The 15,767-nt window shown below is 59.4% G+C and overlaps 2 protein-coding genes across 3 annotated transcripts; both read left to right on the top strand.

The window, feature by feature from the left end:
• The first annotated feature begins 4,116 nt into the window (after positions 1-4,116).
• GNGT1 (G protein subunit gamma transducin 1) lies at positions 4,117-10,581 on the top strand. 2 transcript variants are annotated; one of them, XM_044656752.1, is made up of 5 exons: positions 4,117-4,809; positions 5,657-5,839; positions 6,193-6,341; positions 6,876-6,989; positions 10,217-10,581. In XM_044656752.1, the coding sequence occupies exons 3-5, from the start codon at positions 6,267-6,269 to the stop codon at positions 10,343-10,345; spliced, it is 318 nt and encodes a 105-aa protein (XP_044512687.1). In that variant the 5' UTR covers positions 4,117-4,809; positions 5,657-5,839; positions 6,193-6,266; the 3' UTR covers positions 10,346-10,581. The 2 variants fall into 2 exon arrangements, with proteins under 2 accessions (XP_044512687.1, XP_044512688.1); XM_044656753.1 differs by lacking the exon at positions 6,876-6,989 and having other exon boundaries at positions 6,193-6,362.
• A 2,169-nt stretch (positions 10,582-12,750) lies between these two features.
• On the top strand, positions 12,751-15,396 carry GNG11 (G protein subunit gamma 11). Its single transcript, XM_044656751.1, has 3 exons — positions 12,751-12,986; positions 13,256-13,358; positions 15,066-15,396. The coding sequence occupies exons 2-3, from the start codon at positions 13,263-13,265 to the stop codon at positions 15,189-15,191; spliced, it is 222 nt and encodes a 73-aa protein (XP_044512686.1). The 5' UTR covers positions 12,751-12,986; positions 13,256-13,262; the 3' UTR covers positions 15,192-15,396.
• The last annotated feature ends 371 nt before the right edge of the window (positions 15,397-15,767 follow it).

Here is a 15,767-nt window from a genome sequence, read left to right as displayed (position 1 = left end):
AGCGCCGGCCACCACAGCAGCAGCAGGGGCAGCAGGAGCGGGAACATGGCCGAGAAGGCGAGCCGAAGTGGGGCCGGCCCGAGAGGGCTCCCGCTTTATTTAGCCCTCCAGGCTCTGGGCCCAGCCCCGGGGAGGAGCCGGGCGGGGCGGGGCGGGGCTCTCCCAGACCCTGAGGGGGAGGGGCGGGGAGGCCGCCGTGTGCCCTCCGCGGCGCAGTGGGAGAGCTCCTTCGCCCGCCCGGGGCCTGGCCGGATGCGAGCTCACCGCGGCCGACCCTCAGCCCTCGGGCACCCTCATGGCATAGCAGGCGCTCGAGAGGCCCCCCCCGGCGGCTGGGCCCTGTGGTGGACTCCTTCCCTAGACCTCAGTGTTCTCCTCCGGAAAATGGATCAGAGGCTGCCCCCAGCTTGGGGGAGGGGCACCCCGCGGAAGGCCCGCGGAGGACGGGAAATCGCTCCCCAGAGAGCTTCGAGTGACCCTGGCCATTTCCGGGAATTCTGCCCCGATGGCGCTCTCCTCCCTGAGCTGGGCTCCCGGTCAGGGGGATGCCGTTCCCCAGGCAGTGGGCATCTCTGTGGGCACGACAAGTGCTGTGCTGCTCTGGCTATTTGGGTGCCCCTGGGGGCTTCCTTGGGTCCCGAGGCCCGGGCTCGGGTTCAAATTTGGGTGACTTTATTCACAAGATTTCAAATTGCTTTTCCCAACTCCGTGGACAGCCTCTGGATCATTCTAGAACGCGGAGAGTGAGTGCGCAGCTCGCAGGGTGCGGAAGATGCCGGCCTGAACTCACTCTCTGCCGCCGCGCAGGCTCGCCACTTTCCACCCATAATTTGTGTTTTCCTCTTGGTGAAATACTGAGTTATCCCCGTGGTTGTGGTCGGGCAGTCTTGGTGGTGGCGCTTCCGGCTTCCTTCTTTTAACGGGAGCTCTTGATTCCGCCCCTTCCCGAGTGTCTCTTGGTAGTCAAATTGCCTTTTCCTTCTCTGTGATGGGCTTTCTTCGGTATCTGAATCGAATTGTGAAGATGAGCCGCTCTGTGTGTGTGGGGTGGGGTGGGGTGGGGGGGAGCGGTTTGCAGCCTTTCTGGATAGGCTTCGTCTCTGAGTTCTCTCCAGCAGGCCTGGGGTGGGGGGGGGCACTCTCCCATGTCTCCGTACTGCCGCTTGGATTAAAGCCGCCCCTCCCCCACCACACCAGTTTCTGGCCTCCTTTTTGGTCCTCGGCTGAGGGCTTCATTGGCCAGTTTTCCCGGGTTTTGGGGGAACACTTGTGTCATCTCCCCAAAGAATGGAAAGTCTCTTTTCCCCCGAGCTCTGCGACTTGAACCCAGTCCAGCCCCTTCTATTGGCCTGCTCGGTCTCTGCTTCTGTTTCTCTTGACTCCTAAGTTTGTGTGTCGGATTCTCTGCTCTGTTCTTGCCTTTTCACAGGGGCTGTTTGGAAGTCTTAGAAGGACTCAGTCTTGGTTATTACTTTGGAGGTAGGTCTGGATCCTTTACCTTCTGCAACATGGCACTGCAAGCCAAGCCTTGCCCGGCCTGGCGGTGGCGCCTCTGAAGCTGAATTCTTTCTTTCTCTTGGTACCCTGATCTGCCAGGTCTGCATTTTGGCCCTAAACACTCCCAGAGCTTTTCATTTAGATTCGCTCTGATGTTCAGGGTGTTGCACTGTCTGGCTGCCCGTGGCCTGGAATCCGAGCTGTGAGCTAGAGACCCCCTGGCCAGAGGGGGCCTACGATCTTCCAGGCACAGGGCTAGCCACCTGCGGCCCGGAAATGTCCTTGTGGAGATCACTGCTTTATCTGCTCCCAGGCCAGCTTCATTGGGAACAATGCAGTCAGGGCTCCGCTGCTGGGGTTCTCTGGCTTAGCTTACAGCTGCAAAGCATTATTGTTACGTCACGATCCCATCAGAAACTCCGGCGAGAATGGAGGCTCAGGCAAATCCAACGAATTATTAGAGTCGGCACCATTTCTTCAATTTCCACGCTTTCTTGGGTAAGCGTTCATCTGGCTTGTCCTAGCCCGCTCTCTCCTATCTTTTTATAACCCTTACTTCCATCTTGGAGTCACTACTGGGTATCGGTTCTAAGACAGAAGAGTGGTAAGTGGGCTAGGCAATGGGGGTCAAGTGACTTGACAGCTGGGAAGTGTCTGAGGCCAGATTTGAACCCAGGACCTCCCATCTCCAGGCTTGGCTCTCCATCCACTGGGCCACCCAGCTGCTCCCTCTCCTATCTTTCTTGCCGAGCTTTCATTTCTTTTCCCATTTTTTTTTCATAAACTTCTCATCTCGGTTTTAGCTCTTTGGGAGAGTTTGGGTCTGTTCCAGATAGCCTTGGCTCCGAGATGCCCCTTTCCCTGAGACCTTCCTTGCAGGTGATGTTGAGTCATTCTCTTCTCCTGGGTTGGTATCTTGGACTTCCCTGTAATAGAGCAGTTTTTATGGTACGCCTCTCTGTCTCAGTTTCTCTGTCTCTGTGTATCTCTCTCTATCTCTGTGTCTCTGTCTCTGTGTGTGTCTCTCAGTCTCTGTGTCTCTGTGTGTGTGTTTGTCTCTGTGTCTTTCTCTGTCTCTGTGTGTGTGTGTCTCTTTGTATCTTTTTCTGTCTCTGTTTGTCTCTGTCTCTGTGTGTGTCTCTGTGTGTGTGTTTCTGTCTCTGTGTTTCTCTCTATCTCTGTGTCTCTGTCTCTGTGTGTATCTCTCAGTCTCTGTGTCTCTGTGTGTGTCTTTGTCTCTGTGTCTTTCTCTGTCTCTCTCTGTGTCTCTCTGTCTCTGTCTCTGTATCTTTTTCTCTCTCTGTCTCTGTTTGTCTCTGTCTCTGTGTGTGTCTCTCTGTCTCTGTGTGTCTCTGTCTCTGTGTGTCTCTGTCTCTGTGTGTCTCTGTCTCTGTGTGTGTCTCTCTGTCTCTGTGTGTCTCTGTCTGTATGTCTCTCTCTGTCTCTGTGTCTCTCTCTGTCTCTGTGTCTCTGTCACTGTATCTTTGTCTCTGTCTCTGTGTGTCTCTGTCTCTGTGTCTCTGTCTGTCTCTGTGTGCCTCTCTGTCTCTGTCTTTCTGTGTCTGTGTGTCTCTCTGACTCTGTGTGTGTCTCTCTCTGTCTCTGTGTCTGTTTCTGAGTGTCTCTGTCTCCCCCCCATTCTTCCAGCCTCCTCCTTTTCCTTGGACCTTGTTGGTGATGAGCTCCATGTCTGGCTGGCGCTCAGGTCCTCTTGGGCCCGGAGCTCTGCAGTTTTCAGACTCAGCTTTGGGTCTGTCTGCTGGGCTGCTACCAGGCTCAGCCACAGGGAGGCGCTCTTTGCAGGTGCCTGGGCTGGAGGCTACACCTCTGGGGGCGGAGCTTGCTTCCTGTCTTGTCCTTCACCCAGGACCCAGCTGGGGCTCGTGGTCTTTCTGCTCCCCCACCCCTGGTACAGTCTGGGTCTGTCTTGGCATAGGGGTCCCGGTCCCCAGTGGGAGGGCAGGGGGCTCCTTCCCCGGATCTCTTTCGGCCCTGGAACTTGACCGCAGCCCTCTTTTGGTGTGTTCTGTGGGTGGCCCTCTTATAGCGGGACCTCAGACCCAGGACCCTCAGGCCTCTCTCTGGGTGGCCCTAAGGTAGCCTGGACTGGGCTTTCTCACCATTGGGTTTCCCTCTGGAGATTTCTTTATCATCTCAGATAATCTTATCAGGACAGTTTAGTTGATAAGGAAATCAGGGACACTGAACATCTTTTAGCTCCTGCTTCCAGCTCTGGCTCCAGTAGCATGGAGTTTATTATATATGTTTCAAGACTCGTCTCACACAAAAGAACCCCCCCGAAACTTCACAGATGTGCAGAAGTTACAAATGATGTCACATCAAAACCCAAAAGGTCTCATTGGCTTCAGAACAGACCAAGGCCAAGGCTGAATTTTGACTGGCTTCTTATCAGGAAGCCAAGTTGGGGAATATTTTTCTCAGGGTTGAATTGCCTGGTATTGCAAATTGCAATTTAAATTGCAGCTTTACTCTAATGAGTGAAAAAAGGCTGTTAACTCATTAAGTGCTGGTTTACTAAGAACGTAAAGTTTTCCTAGAAGCTATGATGTTTTTCAATAAGAAAAGGTGCGGATCATAAAAGGGGTCAAAAGAGGAGTCTCAGATTTTCATCTATTTAAGACTCTGTTTCTCTTATTGGCCTCCCACATTTCTCTATGAGAATTCCATCGGATTCTCTTTCTAAGTCTTGGCAGAGGCAGCATGATGGGCAGAGGAGGCCATGCTGGGCCTGATACTTCCCTTTGCCCACAGCCACACCTTCCAGTCCACTCCTTTGCAGTCCCTGTGCTGCCCTTGCTCTCTACCCTGAGCCTGGTTCAGCCACACTCTGGCCTCTTCCTTATTCCCTGCCAAACCTCCACCCTGTTGATGCCTCTGGGTCACTGCCCCCCCATTCCCCATTTCTGAGGAGCCTAGAAGAAACGGCCACTTGGCCAGCTGGACCTCCCACAAAGGGCCGTCCCTGAATCTCCCCCCAGCTTCCATGCTTTCTAAAAATCTTCCTCTTCTCGGACTGAGTGACTGTGCCACTCCCTGCAGTATTGGTTCCAGCCCGAACCTGAGGCCAGGAGCACCTGGGCCCAAATCCCGGGCAAGTCACTTCACCTCTGTGTGCCTTCGCTTTCTCAGCTGTAACATGGGGCTGATCATAGCATCAACTTTGCAGGATCGTATACAGATTGCTCTCCAAAATACGGATTCACAGCTCCACCAATTATGTACGAGTGTGCCTATCTTCCCGCCACCCAGCCAACATCGACGATTCCCATCCTTCGTCATCTTTGCCAACTCGTGAGGCGAATTGTTTTCATTTGCATTTGTCTTCTTGCTAGGGATTAGAAACATTCTTTCCTATCGTTTTGGGTGGCTCCCCATTCTTTGGAGAGCTCTGGGTCGAGCCCCTTTGAACACACAGCCAGGGGAACTGGTGTTACACACATGTTATGACAACTAACGTCCTAGAAATATGTGGATACACAGAGATAGAAAATGTAGCAGCTTCTGTGTGTGTGTGTGGAAAATGGACCCAGGAAAGAGCTCCTTATTCGACTAAAAAACCTGCCGAGAGACTAGAAAGCAGCTTGGTGGCAATCTGGCTTCGGCCGACACTACTCCGTCCGTGGTCCGTGGTCCGTGGTCCGTGGTCCGTGGTCCCCGATCCGCTCTAAGTGGCCGTGAGCCTTCATAGGAAAGACGAGGCTCTGCACAGGCTCAGGAGAGGAGCAACAGGACTCTGCTTTGCCACTACATCATCCCATTTGGGCCTGGCGAGGGTTCGATGCTTCCTGGTGGCGGCAGCTGGAGCAGTGGCTGCATCCGAGGGAGCGAATGAGCTGGAGGGAGAGGAGGAGAGGGCCAGGGCAGAACCTGGAGGGATGCCCTCCGTTAGTTATCCACTCCAAGCAGAGCTGGGGGGAGCACCACAGCCCCCAGCCCTAGGGGGAGAGAGTGAGGGGGAGGAGAGAGGGAGTGGGGGGGGATCCACAGTGCCCCGGGCTGCAGAGGTCAAGAGGATTAAGGCCACACAGCATGGGGGGGGGGTTGTCACTCCTTCATCCTTCGTGGAAAGCTCAGGAAAGAAGGGCATCAGGTGGGGACACCCCAGCCACCCTCTCGTCTTCTTTTGTATCCCCCCCAGGAAGCCAAACTAAGATCGTGGGGGGACAGAGAGGAACGATTGCCAGGGACGCTGCCCCTCCTCCCAGGCCCCTGTGGGGCCCAGCGCTCTCCTCCAGGATGGGGTGACGTCCCCCTCGCCCCCTCCTCCATCTCTTGGGTCCGAGGCCCTTGTTGGAGAAGAGCCCACGGGAGTCAAGCCTGGGTAAATGAAGATGGCGCCCGCTTGGCCCAGCCCCCTCCTCCTTCTGAGCGATTTCCTCCCAGGATGTGGCTTGCTCCCTGGGGGTGGGGGGCAGCCAGCCCTCTTCCTGGGGCCCCTGTAATACCAGATTAGTGGCGTCAGCAGTTTAGTGACCTCGTGCCCAGCCTCCCTGGTGACCCCCAAAAGACAGGGAAGGCGGGTGAAGCATCCCAGGAGAGGCCGGGTAGGCCAGATGGTTTCCCTGAGAAGGGAGGGGGATGTGGAGACCCCCCCATCTCTGGTCCAGCCGGTGGGCACTCAGTGACCTTGGCTGGCCAAGAGGGAGGGCTGAGCCCTCGGCTTAATCCCATTAGCGGAGCTTACCTCAAGCGGCTTTAAAAGTGGGGGGCCGGGCGGCCTCCCCGAGAGACAGCGAGCCGCGGCCAGCATGCCGGTCATCAACATCGAGGACCTGACCGAGAAGGACAAGCTCAAGATGGAGGTGGACCAGCTGAAGAAGGAGGTGACCCTGGAAAGGATGGTGGTGAGCGGCCGCTTCGGGGGGCCCCCCTCGGGGGGTGGGGCTTGGCCAGTGCAGACCCCGGATCAGGCCGGTGGGGAGCCCTGGCCAGGCCTGGAACCCCGTGAAGCCACTCTTCTTCTCTGCCAGCCGCAGCTCGCTCCGAGTCCTCGGGCCCTCTGGGTGAAGGCTGCCACCGTGGGGGGTCCAGAGGGCCCCAGCCAGAGCACCCCAGGCAGGCTCTCTCCATTCTGCCATGGAAACATTGTGGTGGGAGCGTTTCTCCCCGGGGAGGGAAGGCGAGGCAAGAGAAGGGAGGGGCATTGGGGTCGGCTTGCCCTCTGAGCTGGAGACGGGCAGTGCCCGCCACCAGGAGGCCGAGGCCCGGCCTGCAGCACAGATCGATGAAGCCGGTGCTGGGAGGGCAAAGCCCTCAGATGGCATCAGGCAACCTTTGGCTGAGAATCGGGGGCCTCAGGGTGAGCCGGGCCAAAGTCCTGGTGACGGGATGGGTCAGGCCGAGCTGTCCCGTGCCAGGCTGGGAAGGGCTTCGAAGGCCAGCCGGAGGACAGCGTCTTTAGGCCCAGGAGCGGTGGGGATGGACACGGCCAGGCTCGGCCACTGTGTGCAGGCGGACCAGAGGAGGTGGAGGTAGTGAGCCTTCTGGCCTCTGTTTCTAGAAGCCTGGCCCAGTGTCTGGTTGTCCCGTGGGGGGGGGGGTCCCTCTTGGCACCCACCTTCCTTCCCACTTGGTTGGTTTTCTGATCCAAATCGTGCCCATGGAGAAGGGGATCCAAGGAACAAATGGCTTTGCCAACCCTGGCTCGAGAGTGTGCCAAGAGACAGGGTTTACTCTCGTCTCTGCCTCTGGGTGACAGTCCCTGGGCTTGGCCCTGCCCGCCTCGGGGCCTCTGTTTTCCCAGGAGGAGACGAAGGGTTTGGACTGAGAGATCTGGGCCCGAGAGGCGCCGCGCCCATTGCCCATGCAGGCTGTCGGAGGGGAAAAGGCAACCCTTTCCATCTTTTAGTTGATTTGGTGGCTCCGGTGCCTCCCCTGTGCCGGGCGCACCCGGCCATCTTCCCAGAAGTCACCCCCAGAGGCCCTCGCCTCTTCCAGCCGCCTTGCCGGGCCTCCGGGACGCCTCTTGACGATCTCTTCTGGGAACTCGTGCTTGTTGGAGTCTTCCTTAGGGCCAAAGCTGTGCCTCACCCCCTTTGCCCATCTGCCCACGACTCTGGCACCTTGTGTGTGCCCGCTGTCAAAGGGGGAAGGGCCGGGCTGGCCCTCTGGAAGCTCAGGCCTGCAGGCCCCACGAGGCCTCCATTCTCCCCTTGGGGCACGGCAGGGGGCAGCTCCGAGTCTGAGGCTTCCTCTCGGCCTCACAGAGGGGAAGGATCGCCCCAGAGAGCCCCTGCTGATGGGCCTGGAGGCCAGCCTCCCCATCCCCCCACCTCCCGGCAGGACGTGCCAGCTCACCCTGACATCAGAGAGAGGAAAGCAGCTGGCGGGGTGGCAGATCTGGGCAGGTCTGACTTGTTCCACTGCCTCGGACGGATATAAAGGCTGGCCCGGTGCCCCCACCCTGGGGACTCTCTGAAGTCAAGGAGGGCCCGGGATGCCCCCGTCGATGGAGTCACACACACACACACACACACACACACACACACACGCTCATTGGCACACATTCACACTCACACACGCTCACTCACACACACTCACACACACACATTCACACACACACACACACACACACACACACACACACACACACACGCTCATTGGCACACTCCTCCCTCCCCAGGACATATCCATGACAACAGGACACACATGAAGCAGCGCAGCGTGCCTTCTTCGAGGGGATTCAGCGGCGTCCCACCTCCCCTGGGGGAAGCCAGAGGCCCCGGGGGCCTGGGTCAGAAACGGGAAAGGTGCCCAGGGCCCTGCCTTGTTAGGGATCCCAAAGGTCCCACCGGGCAGGGGAGCGGCACTCCTGCTTCCAGGGAGGCTTCCCTCAGCAGTTGCTGGAACCCCACCGGCCCACCCCCTCCTGGCCAGCTTTCTGACCTAGGGAGGGCTGAGCCTCGAATGCCAACAGCCCCAGGCCCGTCGCTGGGTCTGCGTCCAAAGCTCGCCCACCTTGGCGAGCTCTCTGGGCATAGCCTGAGGAGCCTTCTGTGATGGGGCATTGGAGGGGGTGCCATTCGGGCTGATCTCCAAACAGAGGTTGTTCAGAGTAAAGTCCTGCAGCCTTTGGAAGGGAGGAGGGCGGGGGGGACCGGCACCAGCTTGTCCTCTGCATTTCCCAGCATCCCCGTCTCTGGCCTTTCGCTCCGCTTCCCCTGGCAGAGGCACAGGGTAAAGCATCCGGGAGTTTGGCCGCAATAAGCCAAGTAGGGCTTAGGAGTGGGATGGAGTCGGCCCTTTGGACCAATCGTCTGGTCCAATTCCCTCGTCCCAGCCATCACTTCAGTCTGGCTCCTTCCTTGAGAGCCAAGTTTAGACCAAGTTTTTCCCTTGACTGGGGACTGACACCCCCCACCCCCCCGCCCATCCCGAGGCCATGATTCCTCTCAGCTTCTTTAGGAGAAGTAGAGGGCGCCTGCTTCAGGCAGGACTAGGAGCCACAGACCCAGCTGGGAAGCAATCTCTGCCCGCGGCTCCCAAAGCTCTTGGTGCAGAGGGACAATGAGAGCATCTTCCCAGGCCAGGGATGAGCTGCCAGTGTCCCTTGGATCCTTGGGTGCTGGCCTTGCACATGGTTACTGAGGTCATCTTCCCAAGGCCCACATCTGACTGCCCCCCCCCCCAGGGGAGTCTTCACTGGGGGCCACGTAAGCTCCTCCATTCTTGTCTTTGTCCCTGTAGCACCCGCACGTGCCATTGTTGTTCTGTAGTTTTCACTCTTTTCATGACCCCATTTGGGAATTTCTTGGCAAAGATCCTGGAATGGTGGGCCATTTCCTTCTCCAGCTCATATGACAGATGAGGAAACTGAGACAAACAGAGCAAAGTGACTTGCCCAGGATCACACAGCTAGGAAAGGTCTGAGGCTGGATTCAAACTTGGGAAGATGAGCCATTCTGACTCTAGACCCAGTACTCTAGCCACTGTGCCATTTAGATGCCCCCATGCAGTTGTAGGTGCTTGTGCTTTGGTGGTATTTCAAGCCTTCCCTATTCCAGCCCAGCCTCCCTTCTAGAAGTTTCAGCACACTCCCCCACCATACCTTTATTCTGCTCACTGCTACATATACCAATGGCTACACACAATTCTGTGCACATGGCGTCTCATTTGATCCTCACGACAGCCCCTCTGTGAGGCAGGTACGTTCCAGCCACACTGGCTAGCATGTTGCTCCTCGAGCTCCACATTCCATCTTTTGGTTCCAAGTCCATTGGCGTCCATTGTGCCTCACCACCACCATTGTGCTCTTCCTCCCCACCTCCCCGTCTTCTAGTCTACATTTTCTCTCTGGATTGGGGGCCGCCTCTTCAGGAAGCTCTTTTTGCTCCCCATCACGACTTCCTTCCCCCTTCCTCAGATCATCTTGTGGGTTTTTGCTTCCAAGCCCAAAGTAAGTTCCTAGAAGCCGGGGGCTGCCGTTATCTTTCTTTGCCCCTTCGCCCAGTGCCCACAAGGGTGCCAAATGGATCAATACCCTGCAAGGCCATCGGGAGTGGTCTCGGGCCCAGCAGGGCCCACATCATAGAACATGAGGGAGAGCATCCAGGCTGAAGCCTGACCGCAAGTTGGGAGAAGGAAGGGACGACTTCAGAGCCGGCCACACCACCAGCGTGGCCTGTCTCTGAGGGTTCCGGGCGCTGAGCCCACAGCAGCCAGCCGGCAGCTGATCTTCTCCCCTTTTCTGTTTTCAAAGGTCTCAAAATGCTGTGAAGAAGTGAGGGACTACATCGAGGAGAGGTCCGGCGAGGACCCCCTTGTGAAGGGAGTCCCGGAGGACAAGAACCCCTTCAAGGAGCTCAAGGGCGGCTGCGTCATTTCCTGAAAGCCCTGGGCCCCGAGGTGCATGCCGAGGAGCTAGTGTAAACCCCTTCGTCATAAGAGCTCAGCAGGAAAGGGTCCAGGAGCAGAAGTCCGAGGCTCGCCACTGCCGTCTCAGCGGGCAGCACCAGCTTGAGAGAAAGTGCAGGACGTTGGTGGCTGCTGCTCCCTCCTCGCCCCTCCTGCTCTCCCCCTATCGGCTTTTAATAAAGATTGGAAGCGGCCCATTCCAAGGGCTGATCTCATCCCTCTCCATGTGTCGGGCTCAGTGAGTGTTCGTGCTTTTCAGTCTCTTTCATTATGGGCTCCTGCTTGCCCCGTGCCTCCCGCTGCCAGGGCCAGCCTCCTCCCATGTCTGCCACCCCGGGGAGCCGGCGTGAGCCCAGGTGCTGGGATCCTGCTCGTGAGTGGCTTTGCAGCCTGCTCCTTTCTTAGTCCGCACTCCTGCCATTCGCTCTAGAAGAGCGCCTGCCTCTACTGCTGCCATCCTCCTCTCCCTCAGCCTCAGCTCCTCCACACTTGGCTCCAGAGCAGGCCGCCTTCAGAATCCCTATCGTGAGCAGGAAGGGACCTCCCTGACCTCTCAGTTAAGAGTGGAGGAAACGAGAGTTCCAAGAAGTCCAGTGACCTACCCAAGACCCTCCACCTCATCGATGGCAGCAGCCCCCAGAGGAGCCCAGACCTGCCAGGCCACTGCTCTTCTCACTGTCCCAGCTCAGGAGATAGCTGCAAAGGCTTCCACAGCGCCTGTAAGTCTTGGCCAGGGAGCTGGGAAAAGGCAAGATCCACGGTTCATGAAGCAGTTCTCCGAGGGATGGTTAGTGGCCATCTAGAAAAGGAAGCGGCGACCGCCAAGAGCCAGGATGGTGACTTCAAGAACAACTCGGGGCCCACTAACTTTGCTTCCTGTTTCCCATGGGATTCGGAGCCCGGAGAGGCAAGGGAGAGTTGCAGGCGGAGTCCAACTGGGCTCTCGTTGTTGTTCAGTCCTTCGAAGTTGTGAGCCCATCTGGGGTTTTCTTGGCAAAGTTGGGGGTGGGGGGAGGTTGCCAGTTCCTTCTCCAGCTTATTTGGCAGATGAGGAAACTGAGGCAAGCAGAGTTAAATGATTTTCCCAGGGTCACACAGATAGTAAGGGTCTGAGTCCAGATTTGAACTCGGATCTTTCTGGCAAGAAATATTGTAACATATCCCAGATGATGCCCCTTTCATGTCTGGTATCTGGTGGAGGTGGGAGGAATGTTTCTCAGGCCAGGAGGAGTGTGTGTGGCATTTCCCATAAGGCTTTGGACCCCCAAGAATTCTGAAGGCCAGGTGCTTCCGCTGCGATGACGGGAACAGTCTAGGACTTGGGTGCTTTAAAGTAGAGTCTGGAACTTGGCACTGGATAGACCAAAGGAAGAAGGCCTGGCACGAATTTAGGGCTGGTCACTGCCATTGTCCTTGCCAGAGGTCTTCCTCTGGGAAGCCAGATAATCAGGGCGAGGGCAATGGAGAAAAGCGAATGGGAGAGACCCCAGGGAGGGCTGGAGCCCAGGACGCCCGACCGTGGCCGCTCTTGGTCTCTGCGTCTCTCTCCAGCTTGATGCCTTGCAGACAGATGGAAGGAGAGCTTGTGAAAATGAGCCCAGACGGCCTCGATGCGGTCCTGCCTGCAGAGGAGGTGCCGGCGATATGGGGAGGTGGGGAGTGGGGCTCAGAGGCCTGAGGGGACCTGCACAGGGCCGCTAGGGCCGGGATTGGAACCCAGAATCCCTGGGCTCTGTGTCCAGCGTTACACTCTTCTGTTCCTTAGCGGTCAGAGGCTGAGGCCTGCTCCTTCCCTTCCGGCCCTCTGAGGCCCCTCCTCCTCCCTCGTGCCCCAGTGGGAGCAGCCCCCTGTTCCCCACTCCAGGCCAGGCCCATCCCAGCTGAGCTAGACTCTCGCCATGCCTCCTCTTTGGTCTCTCTGAAGGTCACATTCACACTCATCCTTGGACTCCTCCACCCGAAGGCCTCAGGTGGCTCTTTGCTGCTCCTTGAATAAAGCAGAAACCTCAACCCTGAGGAGAGACTTTCCTCCACTGGCTCCTCCCCCAACCTTCCCTGTCACGTCTCCACCCCGGCGCTCCCGTGGTCCTCTGGGTGGCCTTGGCTGCCTTCTAGCCCTGCCCAGGCCCCCAGGTGGCCCATCTTGGTCCTCTTCTCCTTCTCCATGGCCTCGGTAGGTGTAGACATCCCCCCTCCCCCGCCTCTGGCGAGTGTTTCGGAGAGCGGCTCCAGGGGGCGGCCCAGCGGGATGTCCGGAGGACTCCCGGCCACTCCGGAAGGACAGTGTGATCAGACCAGCTGTGACTTTGCCAGTGACCCCGGCCACCCCCCCCCCCAGGTGCTGGAGACATAAATGGGAAAGCGGGGCCTTCCCGCCCCGCCCCCTGGCCCTAGACAGGCCCCGAGGGGAGCGAGGCGAGCAGGGTCTGACGGAGGGCCGCATCCTCTTCCTGGATTCACACACAAAGCCCGGATGTGACTCGAAAAAACAGGCAGTCCAGCCCAGCCCAGCCCCGGGAGCCCCTTCCAGTGCGCTAGGAGAGCGCCGGAGCTGGCAGCACGGTCGGTCCTGGGTTCGAGTCCTAACGGGGCCCCTTTCTAGCTGGCTGACCCGGGTAAGGATGTGGGGGCGGGGGGGGGGGGCCAGATGTTCGCCCAGTTGGAAATCTGCCCCGGAGGCCGGTGCTCCGCGGGCAGAACGGAGGGGGACCCCGCGGAAGGGCCGAGGAGCGGAGAAGCGCCCCACGGGGGTGGGAGGGGCCGAGGTGGGGAGGGAGCGGAGGGCTTCGCGGCCGCCTGGAGTCCGGAGAACGAGGGGAGGGCGGGCGGGCGGGCGGGCAGGGGGAGCTCAGAGGAGGCCCGCCTCGGCTCTCGGCTCTCGCAGAGGGAAGATGCCGGCGGTCCACGTGGAAGACCTGTCGGAGAAGGACAAGCTGAAGATGGAGGTGGCGCAGCTGCGGAAGGAGGTGAAGCTGCAGAGGCAGCAGGTGAGCTCCAGGCCCGCCGCGGGGCCGCTTCCCCTGGGCCGCCCTTTGGAAGGCCGCTGGCCGGGGGGCGGCTGTCCGGATTGGGGGCGGGGCCAGGCTGCCCACAGCGGGCCACAGGGGGCGGGGCCTGCCCGCCCCGCCCCGCCCCCGAAGCCTCTTCTACTTGGGTCTGATCTCCTGGGCTGGGCCTGTTTGTGGAGGCCGAGCCTGAGCCTGCTGTGACCCCCCCAGCCTAGCGCGGCTGCTTCGATGCTTTCCGAGGCTCCCCAGAGCAGCCCGCGCCGACCCTCTCTCCCGCCGGCCTCGGCTTCCCTCCTGTCCTCGGGATGATCCCTCCCCCGGGCCCTCCCCACGCCGCCGCCTCTTCAGCTCTCCACCGGCCCCATTCCAGGGGCTCTCCCAAGGGCTGCCCGTCTCATGGACCCCCTGTGGGGACTCCCTAGTTCTCGTTTTCTCCATCACATAGACTCGTCCCGGCATTCGAGGCTCTCCCTTCCAGTCTCATTTGATCCTATTCTCCCTTGTGCGCCAGTCCTGACTGGCCGCCTGCTTGGCGCTGCCTTTCTCCTGAAGGCCCCAAACGAATGCTGCCTCTTCCAGGAAGCCTTCTTAGATTTTCCCTTTTGAAGAGACCCAGCCTCCGGCCTCCTCCCATCTATTGGGACGTCTTATTGGCTGCCCCCCCAACCCCACTTATCCAAGCTTCTTGACACCTGTGAGGGCAGACAGGAATGTCACCTGACTTGGGGATGGAGAGATCCGAGGTGGGGATGGGGGCAGGGCGGGGGGGAGGTCCTGGGAGCCATTTGGATCTCAAAGAGCCAAAGTGTCTGCCCAGAGGCAGGGCTCAGCTCTCTGTTCTGGGAGGGAGTGTGGATGGCGCCCATCCTGGAGCCAGGCCGAAAGCATCGCCCCAACTCCAGCAGGAGAAGGAAGAGGAGGAGGAGGAGGAGGAGGAGGATGGGCACTGCAAGCCTCGTGGCTGGAGGAGGAATCCAGTGCCCAGCTCGAGGCAGGGCAGCCTGGTGGCTAGAGCGCCTGCCTTGTCGCAGGATGGAAGGAGTCTGATCTCATCCCAAGTCGGCCAAGCCGCCGCCCTCTCCGGTTCTCCGCGAGGGTCTGAGGCGCTAAGCTCCGGGGCTGTGGGCAGGGGCAGGCTAGGAAGAAAGGAAGGAGCCTGACAGCTCTAAGGCGGCGCTGAAGAAAGGCTGGGAGGGCTGCCGCGGCCCCAGACTGGGAGAGAAGGGCCAGGCTTTCCTGGCTGGGGGGTTCGGGGTAGCGGGTTCCCCTCCCTTTCACAGCACGGGGGCCGGGAAGCTCAGTGAGGTTTGATCTCGGCTCCTGTTCCCAGAGCTGGAGGGTAGCCGTCACGTCCCAGGTCACAGATGGTCCTGAGATCAAACCCAGCCTCAGGCGCCTCCTTCCTGTGGGAGCCCGGGCTTGCCTCGGTTTCTCCATCTGTCAAGTGAGCTGGAGGAGGAAATGACAAAGCATTTCCTCCAGGATCCTCGCCAAGGGTGTTTCCCAAAGAACCAGGCACGACCGAGCAGCAGCAGGGGCTGTGGAAAGGCCTCACTGAGTTGGGAGTGGTAGCGGCTTCCACACAGGCTGCACCTGAGTCCCTGCCCAAAGGGAGCGCCCGTCCGAATGGGCCCCTCTGGGGCTGCCTCTGGGGCTCCCGCCCGACCCCCTCTTCCCTGCTTTCAGGTTTCCAAGTGTTCCGAGGAGATCAAGAAGTACATCGAGGCACGCTGTGGCGAAGACCCGCTGGTGAAGGGCATCCCGGAGGATAAGAATCCCTACAAGGAGAAAGCAGGCTGCACCATCTCCTGAGCCTGGGCCGAGGGCAAGGCCGAGGCGGCTCTGCTTGGACCTCGGATGCTCCAGAACACTCTGAGGAGGGAGTGTTTCCCCCTTTGGTGGGCGCACAGGGGAGCCAAAGCTCCAGAGGCAGGCCGGAGGCCCTCACCCACCCGCAGCGCTTTGTTGGGGAGCAGCCCCCCTTCTTTTCCCTCAATAAAGCTATTCCTCCCTTTTTCCCTCCTCCCACTCTTTGGGAATGGGGCTGGGGGAAGGGGTGCCCCGGGACCCCGAGCTCTCCTTCTGCTCCAGAGACCTGGCAGCCAGGCTGAGCCCTGGGCCAGGAGAGTAGCCCTTGGCCTGGGAGGAGCCAGCTGGAGGGAGGTGGGGAGCGGAGGCTGCCTAGCAGGAGCCCTTGCCCTGTGCTGGTCAGCCCTCTGCGGGACTCCCCTGGGACAGCATGGCTCGCTGCTTTGCTGCACTCACTGGGCGCTGGCTGCGGAGCCCGGAGGGGCGCCGGTCCCTTCTCCTAGGGATTCCCAGGGGCGTCTGCCACTGCTCCTCCCAGCCCTCCTCCCCAGAGACCCGCGGGAGCCCCAGCAGCGCAGA

This window comes from Gracilinanus agilis, chromosome 1 (genome assembly GCF_016433145.1).
Source record: "Gracilinanus agilis isolate LMUSP501 chromosome 1, AgileGrace, whole genome shotgun sequence".
NCBI lineage: Eukaryota > Metazoa > Chordata > Mammalia > Didelphimorphia > Didelphidae > Gracilinanus > Gracilinanus agilis.
Note: the sequence above shows the minus strand (reverse complement) of the source record. Positions and strands in the feature narration are given on the sequence as shown.